Source organism: Ascaphus truei, chromosome 4 (genome assembly GCF_040206685.1).
Source record: "Ascaphus truei isolate aAscTru1 chromosome 4, aAscTru1.hap1, whole genome shotgun sequence".
Classification (NCBI taxonomy): Eukaryota; Metazoa; Chordata; class Amphibia; order Anura; family Ascaphidae; genus Ascaphus; species Ascaphus truei.
In genome coordinates this window covers 71,022,217-71,043,248 of record NC_134486.1, presented here as the reverse complement: position 1 = coordinate 71,043,248, position 21,032 = coordinate 71,022,217, and the positions used below count along the sequence as shown (strand labels likewise).

General features: G+C 41.0%; 1 protein-coding gene across 2 annotated transcripts in view; it reads right to left on the bottom strand.

The window, feature by feature from the left end:
* The window catches only part of PLCB1 (phospholipase C beta 1), an 810,170-nt gene that overhangs the window by 65,572 nt on the left and 723,566 nt on the right, over positions 1–21,032 (bottom strand). For both annotated transcript variants that reach the window (XM_075596018.1, XM_075596020.1), the window contains exons 28-31: positions 20,056–20,132; positions 19,879–19,968; positions 8,978–9,035; positions 5,271–5,357 (exon numbers count right to left, since the gene is read on the bottom strand). In XM_075596018.1, the coding sequence (XP_075452133.1) occupies positions 5,271–5,357; positions 8,978–9,035; positions 19,879–19,968; positions 20,056–20,132 (312 nt within the window). The remainder of the gene's footprint in view (positions 1–5,270; positions 5,358–8,977; positions 9,036–19,878; positions 19,969–20,055; positions 20,133–21,032) is intronic.

Below are 21,032 nucleotides of genomic sequence, written 5' to 3'. Positions count from 1 at the left end.
CTGTACCCTATTACATATTATTGGGGGAGGGTAGCTTTACTAAGCCAATCCAAAGAACTACCATAGGAAGTTTTATTGTACTGCAGTTCGGAATATATACTGTAGTATTACAGCTTGCACAAAGTGCCACTGAAAAACCATTGTATTAACAGTCTGAGGGTGTATTGAAAATAGTTGTGTATTCTTTATCACTCAGGTAATTGTTCTTCTTTCAAAACAGCATTTGATATCGCATGCTGAAACATAAAACTGGACATGATTAAACAGAATCTAAAACTGTGGTTGTCAACAGTATCTGGTTGTGTAATACCACACCAAAGTAACACCTTCCCATACCACCAACTGTTTACAAATGTGTTGGAGAACAACTGCAACTCTATACTTGTATCTTACCTTTATTTACTTTCCCGCCTGAGACTTAGTTAAATATTACATTGCGTAATGTGCTTGTATTCTATATCCCTTTGTCCTCCAATCTCATACAACAACCTGAGGCTTAGAAACCACAGCAGTGGGCATTCTACTTTTGTAAACTCACATGCAGCACCTATGGTAATCTTACCACGTGCTGGGGACCTTTATTTTCTGTAGAGGACACGAATAGCATTACTGGGTCGATCCCAAATAATTACAACTGGCAACTATCTTCTTTTTCTAACCCACTCTAAACAGCAAACAGTGACATCCCTACTATTAGGAAAGCAAGTCCTCATAGTAATTCTGTCTTTTTAGAAATCAGTGGGGACAGGAAACAAAAATAATCAACCCTGCAGACATAATGAATCATAAAAGATTTTGGCAGGGAAAGTCCGGTTTTCTGTAAGAAAGAGCTATGTTGACTTTGACAAGGGTATAAAGTATATATTTCCTCAAATCTGTGATTCTAATGGCTTTACCAGCACAACTGGTAAGAGATGTGGATTATAGGTGTGACACGGGAACAGACTTTTGGCAGCTCAATGCATTTCCACCTACTTATCATAATGACACCAGTATTTCATGCTGTCAAGACCCAGATGGGACAGGCTACTGCCAGCCCCTCCTTCCTGATTCTGTCTTGGGACTACTGTATGAAAAGGAAGATAGTGGAAGGAGCAAGACTGGCACTCAGAGTATTCATCCTTGCACAGCCAGAATGTTCGAAGAATAATTCAGACTTCAATGAGTAAGAGAATGCTACATTATACATTATACATGGCTAATGAACCAGAGAATGAGTGAGAGATATTGGAGGTTATCCGAACCTCACCACGTGCTCGGGTGCCACATGCACATTCCATACTTCGGTATTTACTAAACATCTGGGGCAACGTATCAATGTAAAAACGTAACATAGTGCTCCATTTTCTGTCTGCATTGCCATCAAATTACAAAAAAAATGTTCCCTACAGTTGCTTCAGATCACGAGCCAGGAATGTTTACTCCCTCTGACCTGGTGGATTTGGCTTGGTGCTATGTAAAAAAAGAACTAGGAAAACTGAAAAATGTAAAGCAACCATCACTCCTTATTTTGAAAACAATTTTTTACAGCATTGAAGCGGAACCATGTTTGCTCCGGGAACCCCCAGTTCCAGAAATACTCACCAGTGTAGTTACTGGGCTCTGTCTGGACATTTAAATGTCTGTCCAATAGGAAGCTGAAACAGATGATGTGGAGGCTTCCTTTTTGAAAGCAGAATCCACAGGAACCGGCAGCAATATTTAGCTCCCCTGGTATCTCGCAAAACCAGGGCTCCTGTGGCTAAACAGAGTGTCTAGTAATATAAACACGGAGGTGCCGAACAGTGTATTGCTGGGTATCTTTCTTGATACAGTAGATATTCTGTCTCACTATTATTTTTTAACTCATCTAAATCTGTATTATGTGTGGAAGGCTTCACAACTCTCTTTGCAGTAAAGAGTTAATAAAGTGACCATTTTTAAACATTATCTCTTATCACAGGTCACTTAAAAAGATGAAATCCGCAAGTACAACATTGTCTATGGTTTCCAGGTTATATTTTAGATCCCAAGTAAATTAAGTGGATATGATCTGAAAGAGTAGGTACGCCTGGCAACCCAGAGATCCATTACTAAAAGGAATTCCATTTTAATGAGCTTATTTTGAAAATACAACTTGGCTGTGACTATTATTTTTTTTATTTAAAGATAGTTCAAATGTGTTTCAACTCACACCTTTGCCCCTTTATTACCTCTGCCCTCAGCCTTCACCTCTTCTAAGAACAAGGTCTCCCTTAAACTGGTCTCAGAAAAAGTTAGACGTATCACAGACGGAAGAGTAAATAATGACCCACTGATACTATACAAAACCCTCAACCAGTGCTGGTGCTGCAGACAAAAAGAAAAGGCAAATTATGGCCAACTACAACCCTCACCAAGAGAAGCATATACAGAGGCTACAAATAACCCTGCGATAACAATCACAATATACTGTGGGTAATTGGTTAGAATGCACAACTCTTTACACACTCATGAATAAAATCAAATGTAGTTGGTTTCATTAAGTAATCTATCATGTTCTTTCTAACCACAACATCACAAGTGGAGGTACATTTCATATGCACCGTTCAATTATAATTACTCTAATTTATTATCTGTAAAAACAAGGTTATATTATTATAGCTATGAGCAATCATTATGTAATCCCCCTCCTAAACGGTTGATGTATGTTGGGCCCCACCATGTGTTGTCATGTGGATCATAACGCCACGAGAGAGTATTTAGGATACGGAAATGTTCTCAAGAGGTTAGGTTCACAGAGGACTTAATGTCACAGAAAGCCTCATGAAAGAGGGCTCCCAGGTGTCTGTGGATTGGCTCTAACCACAGATTTGCATTAATTATCCTCTTCCTCTGTACGGAAGTGGCAGTTCCCAAACAGGCTGAAGGTATTGTGGTCACTTTTAAAGGACCCTCTAGGATTCTCATATAGGCCTAGTTTAACCAGGGTAATACCGATAATGATCCCGCAGCAACAAAGAGGGTCCGGGTCCCACAGAAGTAGAGCAAACACTGTAAGTCAACGCGCCTCCATTTGAATGGGCACTAATGAAAGTACCGTATTTCTGTACGTCTGTTATAAAACCAGTACAACGTTATTATGTGCGTGTGAGTGAACCCCGTGCTGGGCACACAAATAAAAGGCTTATGTACTACAAATGTTCATGGCACCCATTATTTTCCATCCTTGCTACCTCATCCCCCTGAATCCAGTCAGCCACCTGAAACCAGCACCATGAGTCAAGATAACCCATGTTGAGTAGCCAAACAGTACACCGATGTAATCTCCGTACAAGCCGGGCAGGGAGGGTTACAATTAGTAGTATATAGGTGATCAACAACAACTAACTGAAATAGTCAGTAAGGGAAACTATTGCTATATATGCTCCTAATAAGACATGGCGGCCCATATTTATTATGCAGTGCTACTCCGAGACACCTTCCGATATGGAAAGACACCTTACAGACCATTCAAGTGAATGAGCTGTACGGTGTGTTTTGGCACTGGAAAGTGTCTTATTACTACTTTGTAAATATGGGCCGATATCTCTAGCAAAGTGCTTGATAGCCCAGTCAAAAAAGGAACATAGAGTTTTTAAATATCACATAATTGGTCAGAATAAGACTTCAAATCCACAAACAATGTTGATAATACAACTGCTATAATCCAGGGAAACATAATTCTCCATTTCCATAGCTAATATATTTTATAAAATAAAATTGGTCAACACAATTAGGAATTAAAGAAGCACAGAACGAGGTGTGTACGCAAAGAGGGAATTTTTTCCACTTGAAGTCAATGTGTGATTCGCTGTGATCTACTGTGTATGCGATCACATGTAGGCCCAAATACAGCACCTCCACATGCCCTAACTCCTAACAACTGATCCACCCTAAACAGAGTCAAAAGCAGAGTATGTCTCACGATCAACAGCAAACAGATCACACCGGCTTCAAAAAACAGAGGGGCACTCGGGAAACAGCTTCAAAAACACATCAACGCACGTTCCAGATGCGCAAAAGTAGCTTCAATTCTTGAATGATGTCTTCAGGTGCCCAATTATATCCCACTTTACCTCTTATTTCTATTGATTTGTGCAATACAAAATGTCTGCACTACTACCCACTGATGAAATGCACAGAAAGAACCCCTCTTCCACAGTCACAGTACATTGGGGTGCACCTCAGGACTGACTAGTCAATAGAAAAACACAGAAAACCTCCCCTAGGCAGGAAAGGGAAACTCCAAAGATAACGAGGGCGCTCTGGGGTGTGCAGAAAACAGAAACAACTATTTATTCATACACAAAAACACAGCAGAATCAGAAGACAATGAATGAATTACACTGTTATCTTGTGTTATCTCGGCGTACCTCTCCTGCCGTTGTATGATTTCATTGGTTTTAATTGTCTTATGAGTTGTTTCTGTTTTTCTGCACACCCCAGAGCACTCTCGTTGTATTTGGGAGTTTCCCTTACCTACCTAGGGAGGTTTTCTGTGTTTTCCTATTCATTTGTGACTAACAAGCACTTCATTAGACAGATATTAGTCTAGTAGGGGTATATATTATCCTTGTAAATACTACTAATTGTTGCTCACTGATATGTATGACAATATATCAACATTTGTTTAACTGTGATTGTAATGTATTCTATGGTCACGCAATACATTTTGTTCTGAGAAAGTGAGATATCTAAAAGGTATCCCCAGTTATTGGATTGTTATACTGTAGATTATGAATAGGATTAACCATTTTATTTTATTCTCGAGTATGTGAAGATTTTTACGTACTAATAAATAAAGTATTTGTATTACACCCCTGTTCTGTTGGCATTTCCTTAACACAGGGTTCCTACCTCCAATTCTCAAGACTCCCCCCCCCCCGACAGTCAGGGTTTCAGTTGAGTCAGGTGACACAGGTGACTCAATCAGTGGCTCCCTGTTTTAGTACAGGTGGCTCAATAAGTGGCTTAGTCTAAAACTGAGCCACTGATTAAGCCACCCGTGTTGAAGCTGGGATATCGTTAAGGCCTGACCTGTTGGGGGGGATTGAGGGCTGGAGTTGAGAACCTTTGCCTTAACAAATTCTTCTTTACATATGGTTAGCTGCTGTTCATAGAAAGCTTGAGTCTGTGTCTATGTGGGCATGGGAAAGTAATGGTAGCTGATTCATTATTATTTTTCCTGTTAACTGTGAAATTTACCCAAGCATAAGGATTTGTCAATTGCCGAGTAAGCACACCAAGTGTACAAAAACAGGACACTTTACCTTGGGCTTTTCATCCACTATTTGCTGACGAATCTCCTTGTGTTTTTCGATTAGTTTTTCTTGCCTTTTACTCTGAGCATCTTCCAACTGGAAAAAGTAAAAAGGAAAGCATAGGTAATAGTAATGCAAACAAATAAACTCAATTATAACTATATTTGCAAGACAATGTACCATATGCCAGCCAGTTCATGGAATTGCTCACTTACTTATAAAGAAAGTTTAAAGGGGTTCATATAGAGATGTACCGTCAACTCAAAACTATATATTTGTATTTGTTTTACTGTTTAGGGACATGGAAGAAAGGAGACGAAGTATGACTGCCTGTGTAATTGAGTTGCTTCGGTTGCCTAAAAAGCACTTTCTACAAAGAAAATTGATGTATATGATTTATAAACTAGACTTCTTATTGTGGTCTATCTTCTAGCATAAGAGATTATTTATAACTGGCAATACAGCTCAGGTCCTATGGCTGCACCTTCTGTCAGAATGGACATTCACATTTAAGTTAAAAATCACTCCTGGGATCAAAAGTATGAACCTTATGGGATAGATCCACAGAGTTCTGTTAATTAACGATATTTTAACTTAAGTTAACGTCTCGTTAAGTGCCAACGGGGATCTGTAAAGGTCACTAACGACACGTTAAGTGCTGTTTTCAGCTGCAACGAGCCCTTGTGTTATTATAACAGACATTAGAGATAATGCTATGCAAAAGAGGTGTTCCTTCTAACAACGCATATCCACAGAGCTCTTGTAACACAAGGATTTAACGGTACGTTAGTTACTGTAGGTTATAGCTAAATGTGGCGTTACTCACATCCAGATCCTGAAATAGTTTTTTTTACAGGGTCTGGATAAGTGTAAGACCACAGTTATGTATGATTTAACTATCGTAATGTTATTTACATGGTTCTTTTCCTCTCCTGTCTTCTCTTCAGGGTCTGGATGGGAGCAACGCCCCCTTTGGGTAAGACAGGCTTAAGCCATGTAATTTGAAGCTGACGCAAGGCAGTGGTAACTTTACATGGCGTTAAGCCTATGCTAATGTAATCACTAACAAACATTGGTTTTGGATATCTTTTAGCTTTGTGGATACCCGTTAAACTGAGGAAAACTAACAGACGTTACCTGCTGTATTTAGTTAACGCCACGTTAATAGCCCAGATTTAATGGACATCTGTGTATCAACCCCTATGTGAGGAAAGACCTCCAAAGATACTACGAAATATATAGTACCAGTGCAAGGGTTAAAGGAGCAATCTAAACTATTTTTTTTGCCATAGGCTGAAGCAGGGGGACTCCAGAGGTGAACCCCGTTAATTTCAGCTCCGGAAACCCCCCTGTTCCAGGGATACTTACCTCTGGGGGTGCCATTATCTCCCTGCTTTTTAAATCTCCTGCGTCATGCGGGCCAATAGGAAGCTGCACCAGATGCTGTCACGGCTTCCTATTGGCCCACAGGGCGCGGGCGTTTTGAAAAGCGGCATTATATGATCCCTGCTAGCCAAGTGGAGTGGCTACCAGCACCTATTATGGAGGTAAGTATCTCCAGAAGCAAGGGGTCCCCGGAGCTGAAATTAATGGGATTCGGCTTCGGAAACCCACTGCTTTAATCTTACAGTTAAAAAAAAAAATTGCAACCTTACATTGCCGCTTTAAAGATAAAATGTTTAAAAGCCAGAAAATGACGTTGTAATATTGTGATTAAATGACTGTAATCATGTTACGCCCTTATTTAATATGCTGCTTCCCTGTGCTAGAGAAGAGCCAGGGAGCCAGTCCAGCATATGTAATTGGTCTGTAACTGTTACATACGTCTATAACATATATTATCTCTTACTGTGCATGCAATGTCTTTATATAACGTATAACCCTGCTCACTTAATGTAACTATGTATTTGTAACCATGTATCTGCCATCATAACTCAGGATATACTTGAAAACGAGAGGTAACTCTCAATGTATTACTTCCTGATAAAACATTTGATAAATTAAGAAGAATAGGAAAGTGACTTCTCATTGTAATGAATAATGACCATAGCCTTTGAGTGTTTTAATTTATTTGTGCATTGGAAAATATTTATATTTAGGGAATATATTCTACTGCTGTAAATGTTATCTTGCAACCCTCTTTAGCTGGAAGGAAAAACGTCCTTTGCATGTGCAAATATATGTTAGGACGGCATTTAAGGTAATTAAAAATACTCAGAAATACTCAGAATACTCAGCTTCCACGAGAAAACTAATCTCACACCTGCTCACCGCAGCTCGCTGCTCGCTAACAGCCAACTGGAAAAAAATAAAAACCCCGTCCAAACAGATGGTCCTCCGTAGAACAAATGAGGTTAAAATGATGGATACTTGTCGGCCCTCCTGAACCAGAGCCTGGACCGGTTCAACAAGGTCTGGGACTTATGGCCCTACAATTAAGATTAAAACACCCGAATCACCAGATTGCTGCGCCTTCCCCCCACTCCTCCCCCGTCTCTTCCCCCTTTTATCTTTCTCTACCTGTCCTTTACTATCCTCACTTTTAAAATAAGAGGAGTTACTGCCCCGGTATGTTTTATGCAAGCTTCCCTGTATAGGTCCTGAAAGATTGACTGCCTTACTGTATGTACAATGTGTTATAAACACACCTCCTGTAAACGTTATGGAATGTTGTCTGTAACCCTCCACAAAAAACAATAAAAATGTTTGTTAAAAATAAAATAAAAAAATACTCAGAAATATAACTTTGATTTGAGTACATGCTATTTATTCATGAAATTGTCCAATAATAAAATGCAATTTCACACACAAAAAGGATGCAGCATATATTTGGTGAATTTTAAAGTAGTAGCATTAAATGAATCTTGAACAGTTTGAGATTTTTTATTATCTCTCTGCAAGCTTATTGTTTGAAGATAAGTAAGATTCAATCCAGTGCACTCTGTCCCTGTAAAATAACATACATCCAGGGTCACCAACACACTGGCCCGCTCTCGCCAGGGCAACTGGTCATTGAGCAGAGGAGCAGAGACTGGGAGGGATGTGGTGCAGGTCGTAAAGCAATGGAGCAGAGACTGGGAGGGATGTGGGTGGGCCGTTAAGCAATGGAGCAGAGACTGGGAGGGATGTGGGTGGGCCATTGAGCACTGGAGCCAGGTTCTGCAACACAGAGGAGTGAGACCCTAGTACTGGAGGACTCAGAGATTTAAAGGAGCTTTACCCTATATTTCTCCTCTACGTGGGAAGCAGGGGGTCCTCAGAGCTGAACTGCATTAATTTAAGTTCCTGGGACCCCCTGATTCCTGACATACATACCTGCAAAGGGGCTGTTGGTAGCGGTCTTGGCTGGGCCAATGTCTGTTTAAAGGTACTGCAGGCCAATAGGAAGACGCAATGTCCTTCCTTGCAGCTGCCTATTGGCCCGTGTGACGTGGGAATCTTTAAACATGAAAATTTGTTTTTACATTATATCAGTTTATTTTATTATCCATCACTACACATCAATCCTTTACCATTTTCTATGACATTTTTTCATAGTCCCTCTAATCTCTCCACTCTATTTCATTGGAGTTAATATCTAATACCTTATATCATAAAACCTGCAATCAAAAAAATAAAACTGAATCTGACATGCATCCGAAATGAAATATTGATCAGAAAATGAAGCATTGCAGCAACTTGTTCTGTAAAAAAAGCAATAAAATATATTACTATACCCTTTTAATATACTGAACCACCTCCTGGATATATGATCGAATCATTTCCGTCTTCTCCCTGTAAAGAGTAAGAGAGTTAACACACTAAATTTAATAACCTAAAAAAAACAAAAAACATTCCCATTTCCCAATTACAATAAATATTCGAAGAATGTTTTTTTGGTGTGAGCTGGGTTCTGAGATAGACAGCAGTGGTGGTTTTATATTGGAAGGTAGCAGAAATGTGTGGTGCCCGGATTACTTTTGAACTTCGTTTGAAAAGGACTGGTAACTCACAAGAAGCCCAGTCTTAATAGAAACAGTTGGTTTCATACTTTTCCGTTCTCCCTGCATTTTTGAGAGAACCATGCAGTATGGTCATTGGTCCGCGGGAGAACATTCTTATGACACATGATATTTTCTATATTCATTACCTTCTCATAAATATGTTGGAGGCAAATATGTTCCGGACTGGGACATTTCTAGAGGCAAGGAAAGTGCTATTTTGCTCCAGGGTATCTTCATTTCGGATTAGTTACTAGAAAAATAGCTTCTTTATTTTTCTGGCATTCATGTGAGAAGATCTTGTCACTATCAATCCTTCCTATGTTACTTTCTCCTCCCCCATGTCATTCTCTCCCCGTCTGCTAGTTCTTTGCTTGTCTACTTTTTGTTCACAGAGCTGCAATCTGATTATTTTCTGCCCCCTTGCGCTTTGTCTTTCCCTATTTACCTGGCTTCTAGATCTGAAGATCTTACAGGTACCTTCTTTGTTTTGTCTTGTACTCACATTGCACTGCTTGCCCTTTTGTTCTTTTTCTTGTCCCTTGCTACCATTGCTTTCACATGTAGCACTGCAGACCTTGCAGATACATTTTTGCCTTGTTCTCCCATTGCACTTCGTGCCCACCCCACACATCTCTGACTTTCTGTAGCTACAGTACCATAACTTTTTTGTGTAGCTCTGCACATTTTGCCAATTCCATTTTGTTTTCCCAGTTTTATTAGTTTAGTGTGAACATTAAACACCATCAGTTTAAACTTATTCTGGTCTCTTGTCTTTTGTGGGTTCCATGTGATCTCTGAGGGTTCCATAGATCCTGTTACTCTATGGCACTCTTCTCCCACTCCATGTCCCTCCCTTCTCCCCCTACATGTAACTCTCGGCCCCAAATTTATGTAACTCTCTTCCTCGGTTCATGCCACTCCCCGCCATGTCACTCTTCTCCCCTTTCATGTTACTCTCTCTTACCCCTCCATGTCACTTTCTTCACACCCATGTCCCTTTCTTCCCTGAATGCGAAGATGGAAATAAGAAAACTCAAAAAGACAAAACCAATCAACATCAAGAACCTGAAGAATAACAGCAGAGAATTTAAACTAGACTTGAAAAATCACTTCAGCGTGCTCAAAATACTGTATGTACTGTACATGGGGACACTGTAACAAACAATTGTGAAGATTGTAATTGAAAACGTCGAAAGAACTGGAGGAATCACAAGCAAAAAAACAGGATAACAAAATATCTGATGTGCCAGAACTCTACTGAGAAGACAACAAGAAGTGAAGCAATCCCAAGATGCAAGAATAAGAGTTGAATATGTAGAACTGTGTAAGATGATCCACAAACATAAATCTGAATATGTAAGAACATTTAACTGTAATAGGGTGAAGAAGACTATCAAAGATGACAAAAGCTTCAAAAAGATGAAGCAGCTACTTATTATTAGGAAGAAGCAAATAATGACACGCAAACAAGACAATCAACAATACAAGACAGAGCACTTATCAAAAAGATAGTTGAGGACTTCTTCATTACAGTGTAGGAGAAACCAGGTAGCACAGAATATAATCCAGCAGAAGAGCTAGAAGAACCACCAATGATGTACAGTACCATGCATCCTTCCAAAATACATGGCAAAGGCTACAAAATCCATGAAGAATGGGAAGGCTCGCAGGGAAGATGGAATTACAACTGAAATCTTGAAAGAAGCTGGGGAAAAGTAGAGAAAATCTTTGCAAAACTCTTTACATGCTGCATGAAAACCAAGAAAAGCGCAGAACAATGCAGACATGCCATACAGTAGTTATCCTACAAGAAATGAGACAAAGACCTCAAGAACTGCAGACCAATCAGTCTATGTCCAATCACTTACAAGATTTTTATGAAGATACTCACTAATCAGATGCAACAGAATCTGGACTTGCAAAGCCTAGAGAACAAGCAGGATTTTGCAGTGGATACAACACAATGGGCCACATCAGGTCATACAAGAAGTGATGTCCCCAAGTAATGAATACAATTTGTCACATGGCCTAGGATTAGTGTTGTACTGGTTAGCGATTAAAAAAAAACTGGGTAACGGGTACCCGGCCAAAATCAGTGGTTCTACCCGGCTGGGTACCTGGTTACCCGGTTTGGCACTTTCTGTACCTGCAGGGTGGCGGCGACATCTAGGAACAGCAGAGGTCCTGCGATGGTGGCAGCATCGGAAGTGTCTTCAGCCGGCGTGGGACAGCAGGAATCCATTCCGCAGCACCGCAGTAGGTAAGCAGTGTGAGCTGCCGGGGAACCACGTGACGGGAGCAGGAGACAGAGTGTTCCTATTGGACACCCGCCCCAACAGTGCGCCTCCGCTTCTGCCCGCCCCAACAGTGCGCCTCCGCTCTGTCGCCCCAACAATGCGCCTCCACTCCTGCCTGCCCCAACAGTGCGCCTCCGCTCCTGCCCGCCTGCCCCAACAGTGCGCCTCCGCTCCTGCCCGCCCACCCCAACAGTGCGTCTCCACTCCCGCCCCAATAGTGCGCCTCCGCTCCCGCACGCCCCAACAGTGCACCTCCACTTCTGCCCGCCTGCCCCAACAGTGCGCCTCCGCTCCTGCCCGCCCCAACAGTGCACCTCCGCTCCCGCCCGCCCCAACAGTGCGCCTCCGCTCCTTATCGCCCCAACAGTCCGCCTCCGCTCCCTCCTGCCTGCCCCAACAGTGCATCTCCGCTCCCATCCCAATAGTGCGCCTCCGCTCCTGCCCGCCCGCCCCAACAGTGCACCTCCGCTCCCGCCCACCCCAACTGTGCGCCTCCGCTCCTTATCGCCCCAACAGTGCACCTCCGCTCCCTCCTGCCCGCCCCAACAGTGCGCCTCTGCTCCCTCCTGCCCGCCCCAACAGTGCGCCTCCACTCCCACCCGCCCCAACAGTGCGCCCCCGCTCCCTCCTGTCCGCTCCAACAGTACGCCTCCACTCCTGCCCGCCCCAACAGTGCGCCTCTGCAAAACAGTGCGCCTCCGCTCCCGCCCGACCCAACAGTGTGCCTCCACTACCGCCCGCCCCAACAGTGCGCCTCCGTTCCCGCCCGCCCCAACAGTGCGCCTCCGTTCCCGCCCGCCCCAACAGTGCGCCTCCGTTCCCGCCCACCCCAACAGTGTGCATCTGCTCCCGTCCACCCCAACAGTGCGCCTCCGCTCCCTCCCGCCCAAACAGTGCACCGCCGCTCCCGCCCGCCCCAACAGTGCGCCTCTGCTCCCTCCCGCCCCAACAGTGCACCTCCGCATGCTCCCGCCCCAACAGTGCGCCTCCACTCCGCCTGTCCCAACAGTGCGCCTCCGCTCCTTTCCACCCCAACAGTGCGCCTCTGCTCCCGTCCACCGCAACAGTGCGCCTCTGCTCCCTCCCCAACAGTGCACCTCCGCACGCTCCCGCCCCAACAGTGCGCCTCCACTCCGCCCGTCCCAACAGTGCGCCTCCGGTCCTTTCCACCCCAACAGTGCGCCTCCGCTCCCATCTGCCCCAACAGTGCGCCTCTGCTCCCGCCCACCCCAACAGTGCGCCTCCGCTCCCGCCCACCCCAATAGTGCACCTCCGCTCCCGCTCACCCTAACAGTGCGCCTCCGCTCCCGCCCGACCCAACAGTGCGCCTCCGCTCCAGCACGCTCTAATATTGCACCTCCGCTCCCGCCTGCCCCAACAGTGTGCCTCTGCTCCTGCGGTGCTGTGGAATGGATTCCTGCTGTCCCATACCGGCTGAAGACACTTCTGATGCTGCCACCCCCACAGGACCGCTGCTGCTGTTCCAAGATGTCGTCCGTCGCTGGCTGAAAGGTAAGAAAGGTAAGTAATAAGATTATTTTCAGCTACCCTGACATTACCCGACGCCGGGCCCACTTCTCAGTTGCCGGGTCCGGGTAATGTCCGGGTAGCTGGAAATGTGCAGGGTAATGCCGGGTACTGGGTAATTCCGGATACCCAGTACACCCCTACCTAGGATTGTAGATTACAAAAAGGCATTTGATTCTGTCTACACCTAGCGGTTCTAAATGTATTAAAAAAAGCAAACTGTTGTAGAAATGTACATTAATATTTTAAGGAACACTTACAAGAATTCCACATCAACCATTGGATCACTTGAAGATAATGGCAAGAAAAACATATCAGCAAGGGAGTGTGACAGGGAAATACCATGTTGTCACAAAAGCTTTTCACAGCAACATTTGAAGAATTGTCTAACACATTGCATTGGGAAGAAAAATTAACAAAAGTTAACAGTGAATACTTGTCAATTACAATTAGCAGATGATATTGTTATTTTTGCCATAAATCTAGAAGACCTCCAGCAACAAATCAGAGCACTCGCTGAAGCAAGTAAGTAAGTGGGCCTCCATATGCATCTCATCAATACCAAGGTGATGTTGAAAAAAATGTGTCAACTCTGCAAAGATGGGATGGATTTTGAAGAAACAAGACATTTTGAAGAAACAAGACAACCTTTCCATGGATACTTCCACTGAACCTTGAGGAAAAATTTCGACGTATTCTGCCTGTGCTCACATGTGGATGTTAAACGTGGACACTAATTTAGAAGCTTCAAACACAAAGAAGTATGGAGAGATGTACAGTATGCTTGTTATTACCCGAAGGGACGGGAAAAATAATAAATGGGTTTGAAACCAAATAAAAGTCTGTGTCATCATCAAAAGGGGGAAGGAATTAAAATGGCAATAGGCCAGACAGAGATGGTACTCGACTGGACTCCAAGGGAATTAAAAGACCAGGACAACAGCCAAAAGTAAGATAGAAGGATGAAATCAGAAAATTTGTTGGAGCAACAGGGAGAAGAGATCCTTGTAAGCACAGTACCTGGATCATTGGGGAGGCTTTCAACCCCCAGTTGATCAACAAGGCCTGAAGATGATTATAGAGTCACTGTCTGCACAGGTTGGAAAGAGCTTGCAGAGTGTATGTTCCAGCATGCAGGCAGTTAACCTCCCCTGGAGAGGCTAGATGCAAGTGGAGCTATTTATACTGAGATGAATGGACAGGGGTTTAAAAAAACAGGAAAGAAGCTGCCACAAGAGAGATTGATTTCCCCCAGGAAAGGAAAGAGAGACTTTGCCAAACCAGGCGGGACCCTTGTTGTTCTGGTTCCCCAGCCCTGCAGGACATAGGGTCTGCTTGGACTACGTGGGACTCAAACCCAGGCAGAGGATTGCCACGAGGGACAACAAGCTGCAGGACACAACCTTGTCTCCAAGGAACCGGCATTTCAACCCTGCATGGATTAAAGCTGCGTTGCAGTGTCCAGAGGGATTTCCTGGACTCGCATGGGACCGAGTCCCCAACCACAGGTAAGGACTTAATTTATATTTCTATGCATAAGGACTTGTTGAAGCTTGAAACGGTGCTTAGCCCGGCAGTGTGACAGAAACTGATGTGTAGTCAGTCGCCCAAAGTGGAGAAGGTTTTATTTGTATGGTTTGGTTTACTTAAAGGGACAGTGTACCTAATGTTTAGTTGGTTTGTGAATAATAAACCACTGAAGTTAAGCTTAACCCACTGTCTAAGCGTCTTACTGACCATGCTACAATATATATATATATATATATATATATATATATATAAAGAGAAAAAAACTGCTGCGCTAGCTGGAATACCAGACAACAACAAATGAACAATGTTAATTTACCAGAGGGATACCCTAATTCCTAAATAAAGAACCTACTATAAAAGACAAAACAACAATATACAAGTACCATGAACAGGGGAAGGGAATATGGGGAGGGAAAGGAAAGGGAAGGAAAACGAGGAGGGGGAGAGGGAATAGGGATGGAAAAGGGAATCAAGCCCCAAAAAAAGAATAAAAAATGATAAAATATGATGAATTGTGAAAGTGTCCGTAGTCAACTGCTGGGTGTCGCTGCCGGTTGGATCTATAGAACAAAAAGAAGACAGCGCGGCTCCCATAGCATAATACTGTATTTTAATAATAAACATGTACGTGCAGATAGATCACGGACACTTACATAAGGCTAGCCCCTGAGGAAGTCGCATATCGCGACGAAACGCGTAGGGAAGGAGCTAGCATTGGACATTATTATTATCTCCATCTATTTCTGGACTTTATATTGATCTGCCCGGTTTGGAGCGAGTCCGATTATATTTTGCATGTAGCATCGGTGCAGGGAGCACGACTGCCCTGTCAGCATCCTGTGGTGCCGGTGGTTATATACTCTCGCGGGATCTCACTGCCAGGGGGAGACTGGGTGCGCGCACATCTTCCTGGTTTCCACGGCAGGAGTGTGATAGATCTCGCCGACGACATCCATCTACGAAGGCTCCATCGGGTGATTGTAAAGACTTGATAACACTGTCTTATTTTTATCTTGCTAAATGTAAGTGTCCATGATCTATCTGCACGTACATGTTTATTATTAAAATACAGTATTATGCTATGGGAGCCACGCTGTCTTCTTTTTGTTCTATATATATATATATATATATATATATATATATATATATATATATATATAAAAAGACAGACAAAAAACAGGCGCACTCATAGCGTAATAAAGTTTAACAAAATTTATATGGAGTAGATGGATTAAAAAAACACACTCACAAACATAACGGCAATATTCCGTTATGTTTGTGAGTGTGTTTTTTTAAACCATCTACTCCATATAAATTTTGTTAAACTTTATTACGCTATGAGTGCGCCTGTTTATTTGTCTGTCTTTTTAGATATCTTCAAGGAAGTGGTGTTCCCTTACATTCAGGCTGCAAAGACTCTGTTGGATTGCATGTGGAGCTACATTTTGATTTGTATTTAATCTGGACATTATTTTTTCAATTTGTTTATTATTTTATTGCACATATTTTTTACACCTTTTTATTATATTGTTGTTTTATATATTATATATATTTTTGTGTATCAGTCCTATACAACATAGTTTTCATCATTGTTTGCCTTTTACACGTTTAGTGGGTTTGGGTGGCGCCATATCTTTTTTCTCTTTTGTGTTTGTGTATATATATATATATATATATATATATATATATATATATATATATATATATATATATATAGTACTACCACATGCACCAACACTTCACAGGAGGGTAGCACTGCCCTCACACATTTGGGTGAGACTGATCTGTGGACATCGGGTTCTACTGTAGTTGCCCAGGGCACCCTCATTACTATTGTCATAATCTATATTGTGTATGTTGTGTTATCAGGAGACTATGGAACCAAAGTATATCGGTTGTACATACTTCTTGTGATTGTGGTTATTGGAGGTATACCAAATAGGTATACCGTTTCCCGTGAGGGGCTATCCCACCAATGCAGGGATCCTCATGGGTGGAGGCGCTGCAACAGCCACCCTAGGCTCTCCAAGCGTGGAGCCTAGGCCCCCTGTAAGCCTAACAGGTATCACCATAACACCCATAACATGCATATATCCCTTAGGAGGGAAGGGGTGTTGCATATATATCTAATGTTCAGCACTCTCAGAATAAGTGAAAAAGTTACATATTTATTGAGCCATAATCGATGTTTTAGTCCCCAATTTTAACTTTTTTCTTGAGAGGTCCAAAATCAAAACACGTAACATTTTTAAAACAAACAACACATCTAAAATGAAAGCATAAAAATGTTTTAGAACCATAAAACTAATGCTAACGTGCCCAGTCTGCAATAACAAGCTTCAGTACTGTCAGCACACTTTCATATATCTAACAAATTAATTCATGCACATTAGTTTATTACATGTACTGTACTACCAACTAGCAAAACATACTGAATAGGGCTCTTGACTAGAGGTTTAATGTATGCCAGGCAACAGACTAAGCACAAACTAGTGGTAGATTTTTCATAATTGTTCATCAAAACATTACTTTATTTTCTATAAACAGTTGAAACAACTGTTTCTTGTAGAAGCAGCTTTTCCAGAGTTTAAATTATAAGCATGTTTATATCTATTTAATTGACATATGGCCATTTCTAAACCTGGAAATGTAACAGGCTTAATTGCTCCCACATAACATATTGCCTTACAACGCAGAATATGACAGTTTCCCTAGGATTCAATGGCAGTGAGGACACAGGTAAGCACAGAATATACTACCACAGCGTGCAGTGAGAGCAATAACCTTTACCTGAAAACCTGTATTTAATACACTATCAAATGTATGCAATAGTGCTGTGTTCACAAACGTGGTATATCCCCTGACCCTGTAGCAGACCTTCAGGTGGTTCCACTTTGTGGATTCAAAAGGCATGCAAATCAGCAAATAATAATATTTTTTTGGAAACAGAGACACAGAAAAGCATGAAAACGGAATACAGATATTAACCTGCTGCCCACAACTACAGCTATGCAAAACTCATCTCTAAACTAGCACACGTAAATGATTAGACTGCAGCCCACTCAGAATAGGTATTTACCAAGACAGCTGCACTGTAATATAATTGAAATAAAATTAACAATAGGTAAAGAACACGTAATGAAATTAAAAGTTTACTTCAAAGTAAAAAAAAAATTAGGCTTACATAAAGTGTGACAGGTGGAGATAAATTGAACATTACTAGGTCCCCAAGTTCAGCTTAATTATTTTTGCTGGTTAGTTGTGTTCATCAGTGAAGTAAATTAGACTTTTAAAACTAGTGGCTCAAATGGCCTTAAATCAGTTTTCACTGTTTTAATTAACTGATAAACTGAGTAATCAGATACAGCAATGTTAGACTCTGGGAATGTATCAAGCTCCTAGATAGGGAAATATGAACTTCAATTATTTTATTAATTTAGAATGTGCACTATGTACTGTATGTTATTCCATAAACTATCAGTGACAAGTAACATGGCAGATAATTGATTTTTTTATTCATTTTAGTAGAGATGTACAAAGGTCTTTATATGTGCTTAGTGATTTTATTTGACAAAATTCCCTTAAAAAGTTTTCGTGTTTTTTTGAGGGGAACTTCCCATTGCTGGAAAATTTGCGATAGCACTTACGTGCAACATTTTTCACCAAATTACTATGACATTTCCAAAATGTTATTTTTTGTTGTCTCCAGAATTGAATGAAAATGGCAGTAAATTAGAGTACAGTATATAAAGAGCCACGTGACCTTTCCCACTGACTTTGAATGCTTGGCAAACTTTCTGAGAATTACGTCCGCTTCACAAATGTCAGCGAAAGTTTCACACATCTCTACATTGAAGAAGTGTGTCTCTTTGTGTCAATGTACCCAAGTACTTTCATCCAATTTTTGCTACATTTCGGTCAGCTTGTAATTTCTGGAGTGTTAATCTCCTTAACATGCATATATTAAAATGAAATGTATCAAACTCTGCATCACGGTGCCTCATTTATCTCCTTACTTTGCACTGATGCGTTGATGATGTGATACCAATACCCTGCCTGTATGTTACGACTTCAGAAAAGTAGGAGTAGAAACCCAGACTGCATGTGTTTGGAGATAAAACTAGAACTTTAATAAGCAAAGAGGAAGTCACACTCGTAGTGTTCAAAGGATCCACAGACAATTTTAATAGTATTCAAAAGAACAAATAGTGGCACCTTTTGTCTCTTTTGAATACTATTATTAAATGGTCTGAAGATCCTTTGAACACTATGAGTGTGACTACCTCTCATTGCTTGCTTATTATTGACACTGTGACAGTTTGGGGAATACTGTCACGGAGACGCCACGCACTATTGAAAACTTTTACGAATCGTATTGGAGTAACGGGGCAAGTACACATTTTTGTATATATAAAACCAGAACTTAACCAATGTATCTTGCAAAACTAACAGGGTTTAGGGGAAATAAGGGTAGAATGTAAAGAGAGAGAGTGAGAAGGAAGGAAAAGGTGAGGTAGGTAAGGAATACACGTTAATCATTTTCCTTATAATTAATGTGTCAATAAAGTGCTACTTCTGAGCTGGTGTATACTATATCTTGTATGAGTAACAACATTTATTAAACCTACAAAACATTAAATCATTGACATGTGCCACAGCATTAACACTGTATGCTGGGACTGTTTTGATTGGTCCCAGCAGGGACGCTATAAAACAGGTCTAACCTACCCAGGGTTGCTGTACAGTAGTTTGATCGTGTACTGTATGTTTTTAACTTACAGTGCTCTCAGACATATCCATTTTTTTTAAAGATCTGCCAAACTTAATCTTCATTTTCACATACTGTACCAGCATTCTACAGAAACTACAAAATATGTCTAAATAAGCAATTTTACACTTAAGTATGCTGCAGATAAGAACTGATGGGGTGTATGAAACGCTGCAAAGAAAAGTGTGTTTTGTGTTCACACAGATGAGTCACATGTAAGAAACAGCTTCTGACATATGGTGCAGATTGTTCAAGTGAATGGGCCATGATGGCTCATACTGTACTTACTAAGGTGTTACTACACGAGAAACATTCCAGGCCGGAGGACATCTTAAAGCCCATTTACTTTAATGGGCTGTGAGGGGCTATATTTACTACATCATGCTGAAAGCCACCTGGGAACTTGAATTGAAAAACTGGCTCACAGATATGAAGCACGAAAGCTTTGTGTTCGGGATTTCCATTTGAGAACTTCTATTGCAGGGGATTTTCACATATACCACAATACTTACTCTTCCATTTGATTTTTATCCTTTGATTTAGTTTCTGTAATCTTCTCTTGTCTTTTTTTATCCATTTTCTTCTTCAGCTCTTTCTTTTCCCTTAAAAATAAAAACCACATGGGCAAAGGTGAAAAAGAATCGTAGCTACACCATGGCATTTGCATTTAGAAGGAATCAGTGCATTACTTTTCACATGTTTCTTTGAGTTTTTTCAGCTGGCTGCTCTGGCATTCTTCTGCTACTTCAGTCAATTTTTGAATGAGCTGAAATGAAGGGAGAAGCATATTTTCAGTACAGCAAAAATTGTCTTTGAATTAAACACATTTAGGGGTAGATGCTCCGAGCTCTGGAAATGTTGACCTAATAACGTTGCATTCCCGAAATAGGGAACGGACGTTATTTTTCTTCTTATTAACGGGGATCCTCAAAGCTAATGAGATGCAAAAAGAATGTTCGTTCTTCAAAGTAGCAGTGCAATTAACGGGGATTTTTTGCCTCAAAGATACGTTCTCCAATACACTTCACATGCACATTGGTCAAATGTTAAGGCGCGTTATTAAAGCAGCGCTATTAAAAATCTCCGTTATGTGAGTTACCAAAAGCTAATGATAATCTTGTTATAATATTGAGAAAATTATAATTTTTACACTTATTAACTTTTTCCATTAATTATATGGTATATAATGTAATAATGACTGTATAAAGTATGGGTGTGCAACAATGAATACTGTATCCATACATACCTCAACAATATAAATGAATATATCATTTTTAATAATGTACAATTAAAATAAATGATGGAAGGACATCCTTCATTTATTTTAATTGTACATTATTAAAAATAAAATCTTAATCAATATTGTTGAGGTATGTATGGATATACATTATTATACACCCATACTTTATACAGCCATTATTTCATTATATAACATTCACACAAACATCACTTTAATCATTAAAACCATAATATAGTTTATGATGTATTTCAGACATTTATATGGTCTGTAATACATATATATATATATATATATATATATATATATATATATATATATATATATATTTGTATGACACGTAACTTTTTGTAATGAGAGGATTAAGTCCTATGCTCATTACATTGCGTTTACGCTATTCCAATCAGGGTCTGGATGTGAGTAACGGCA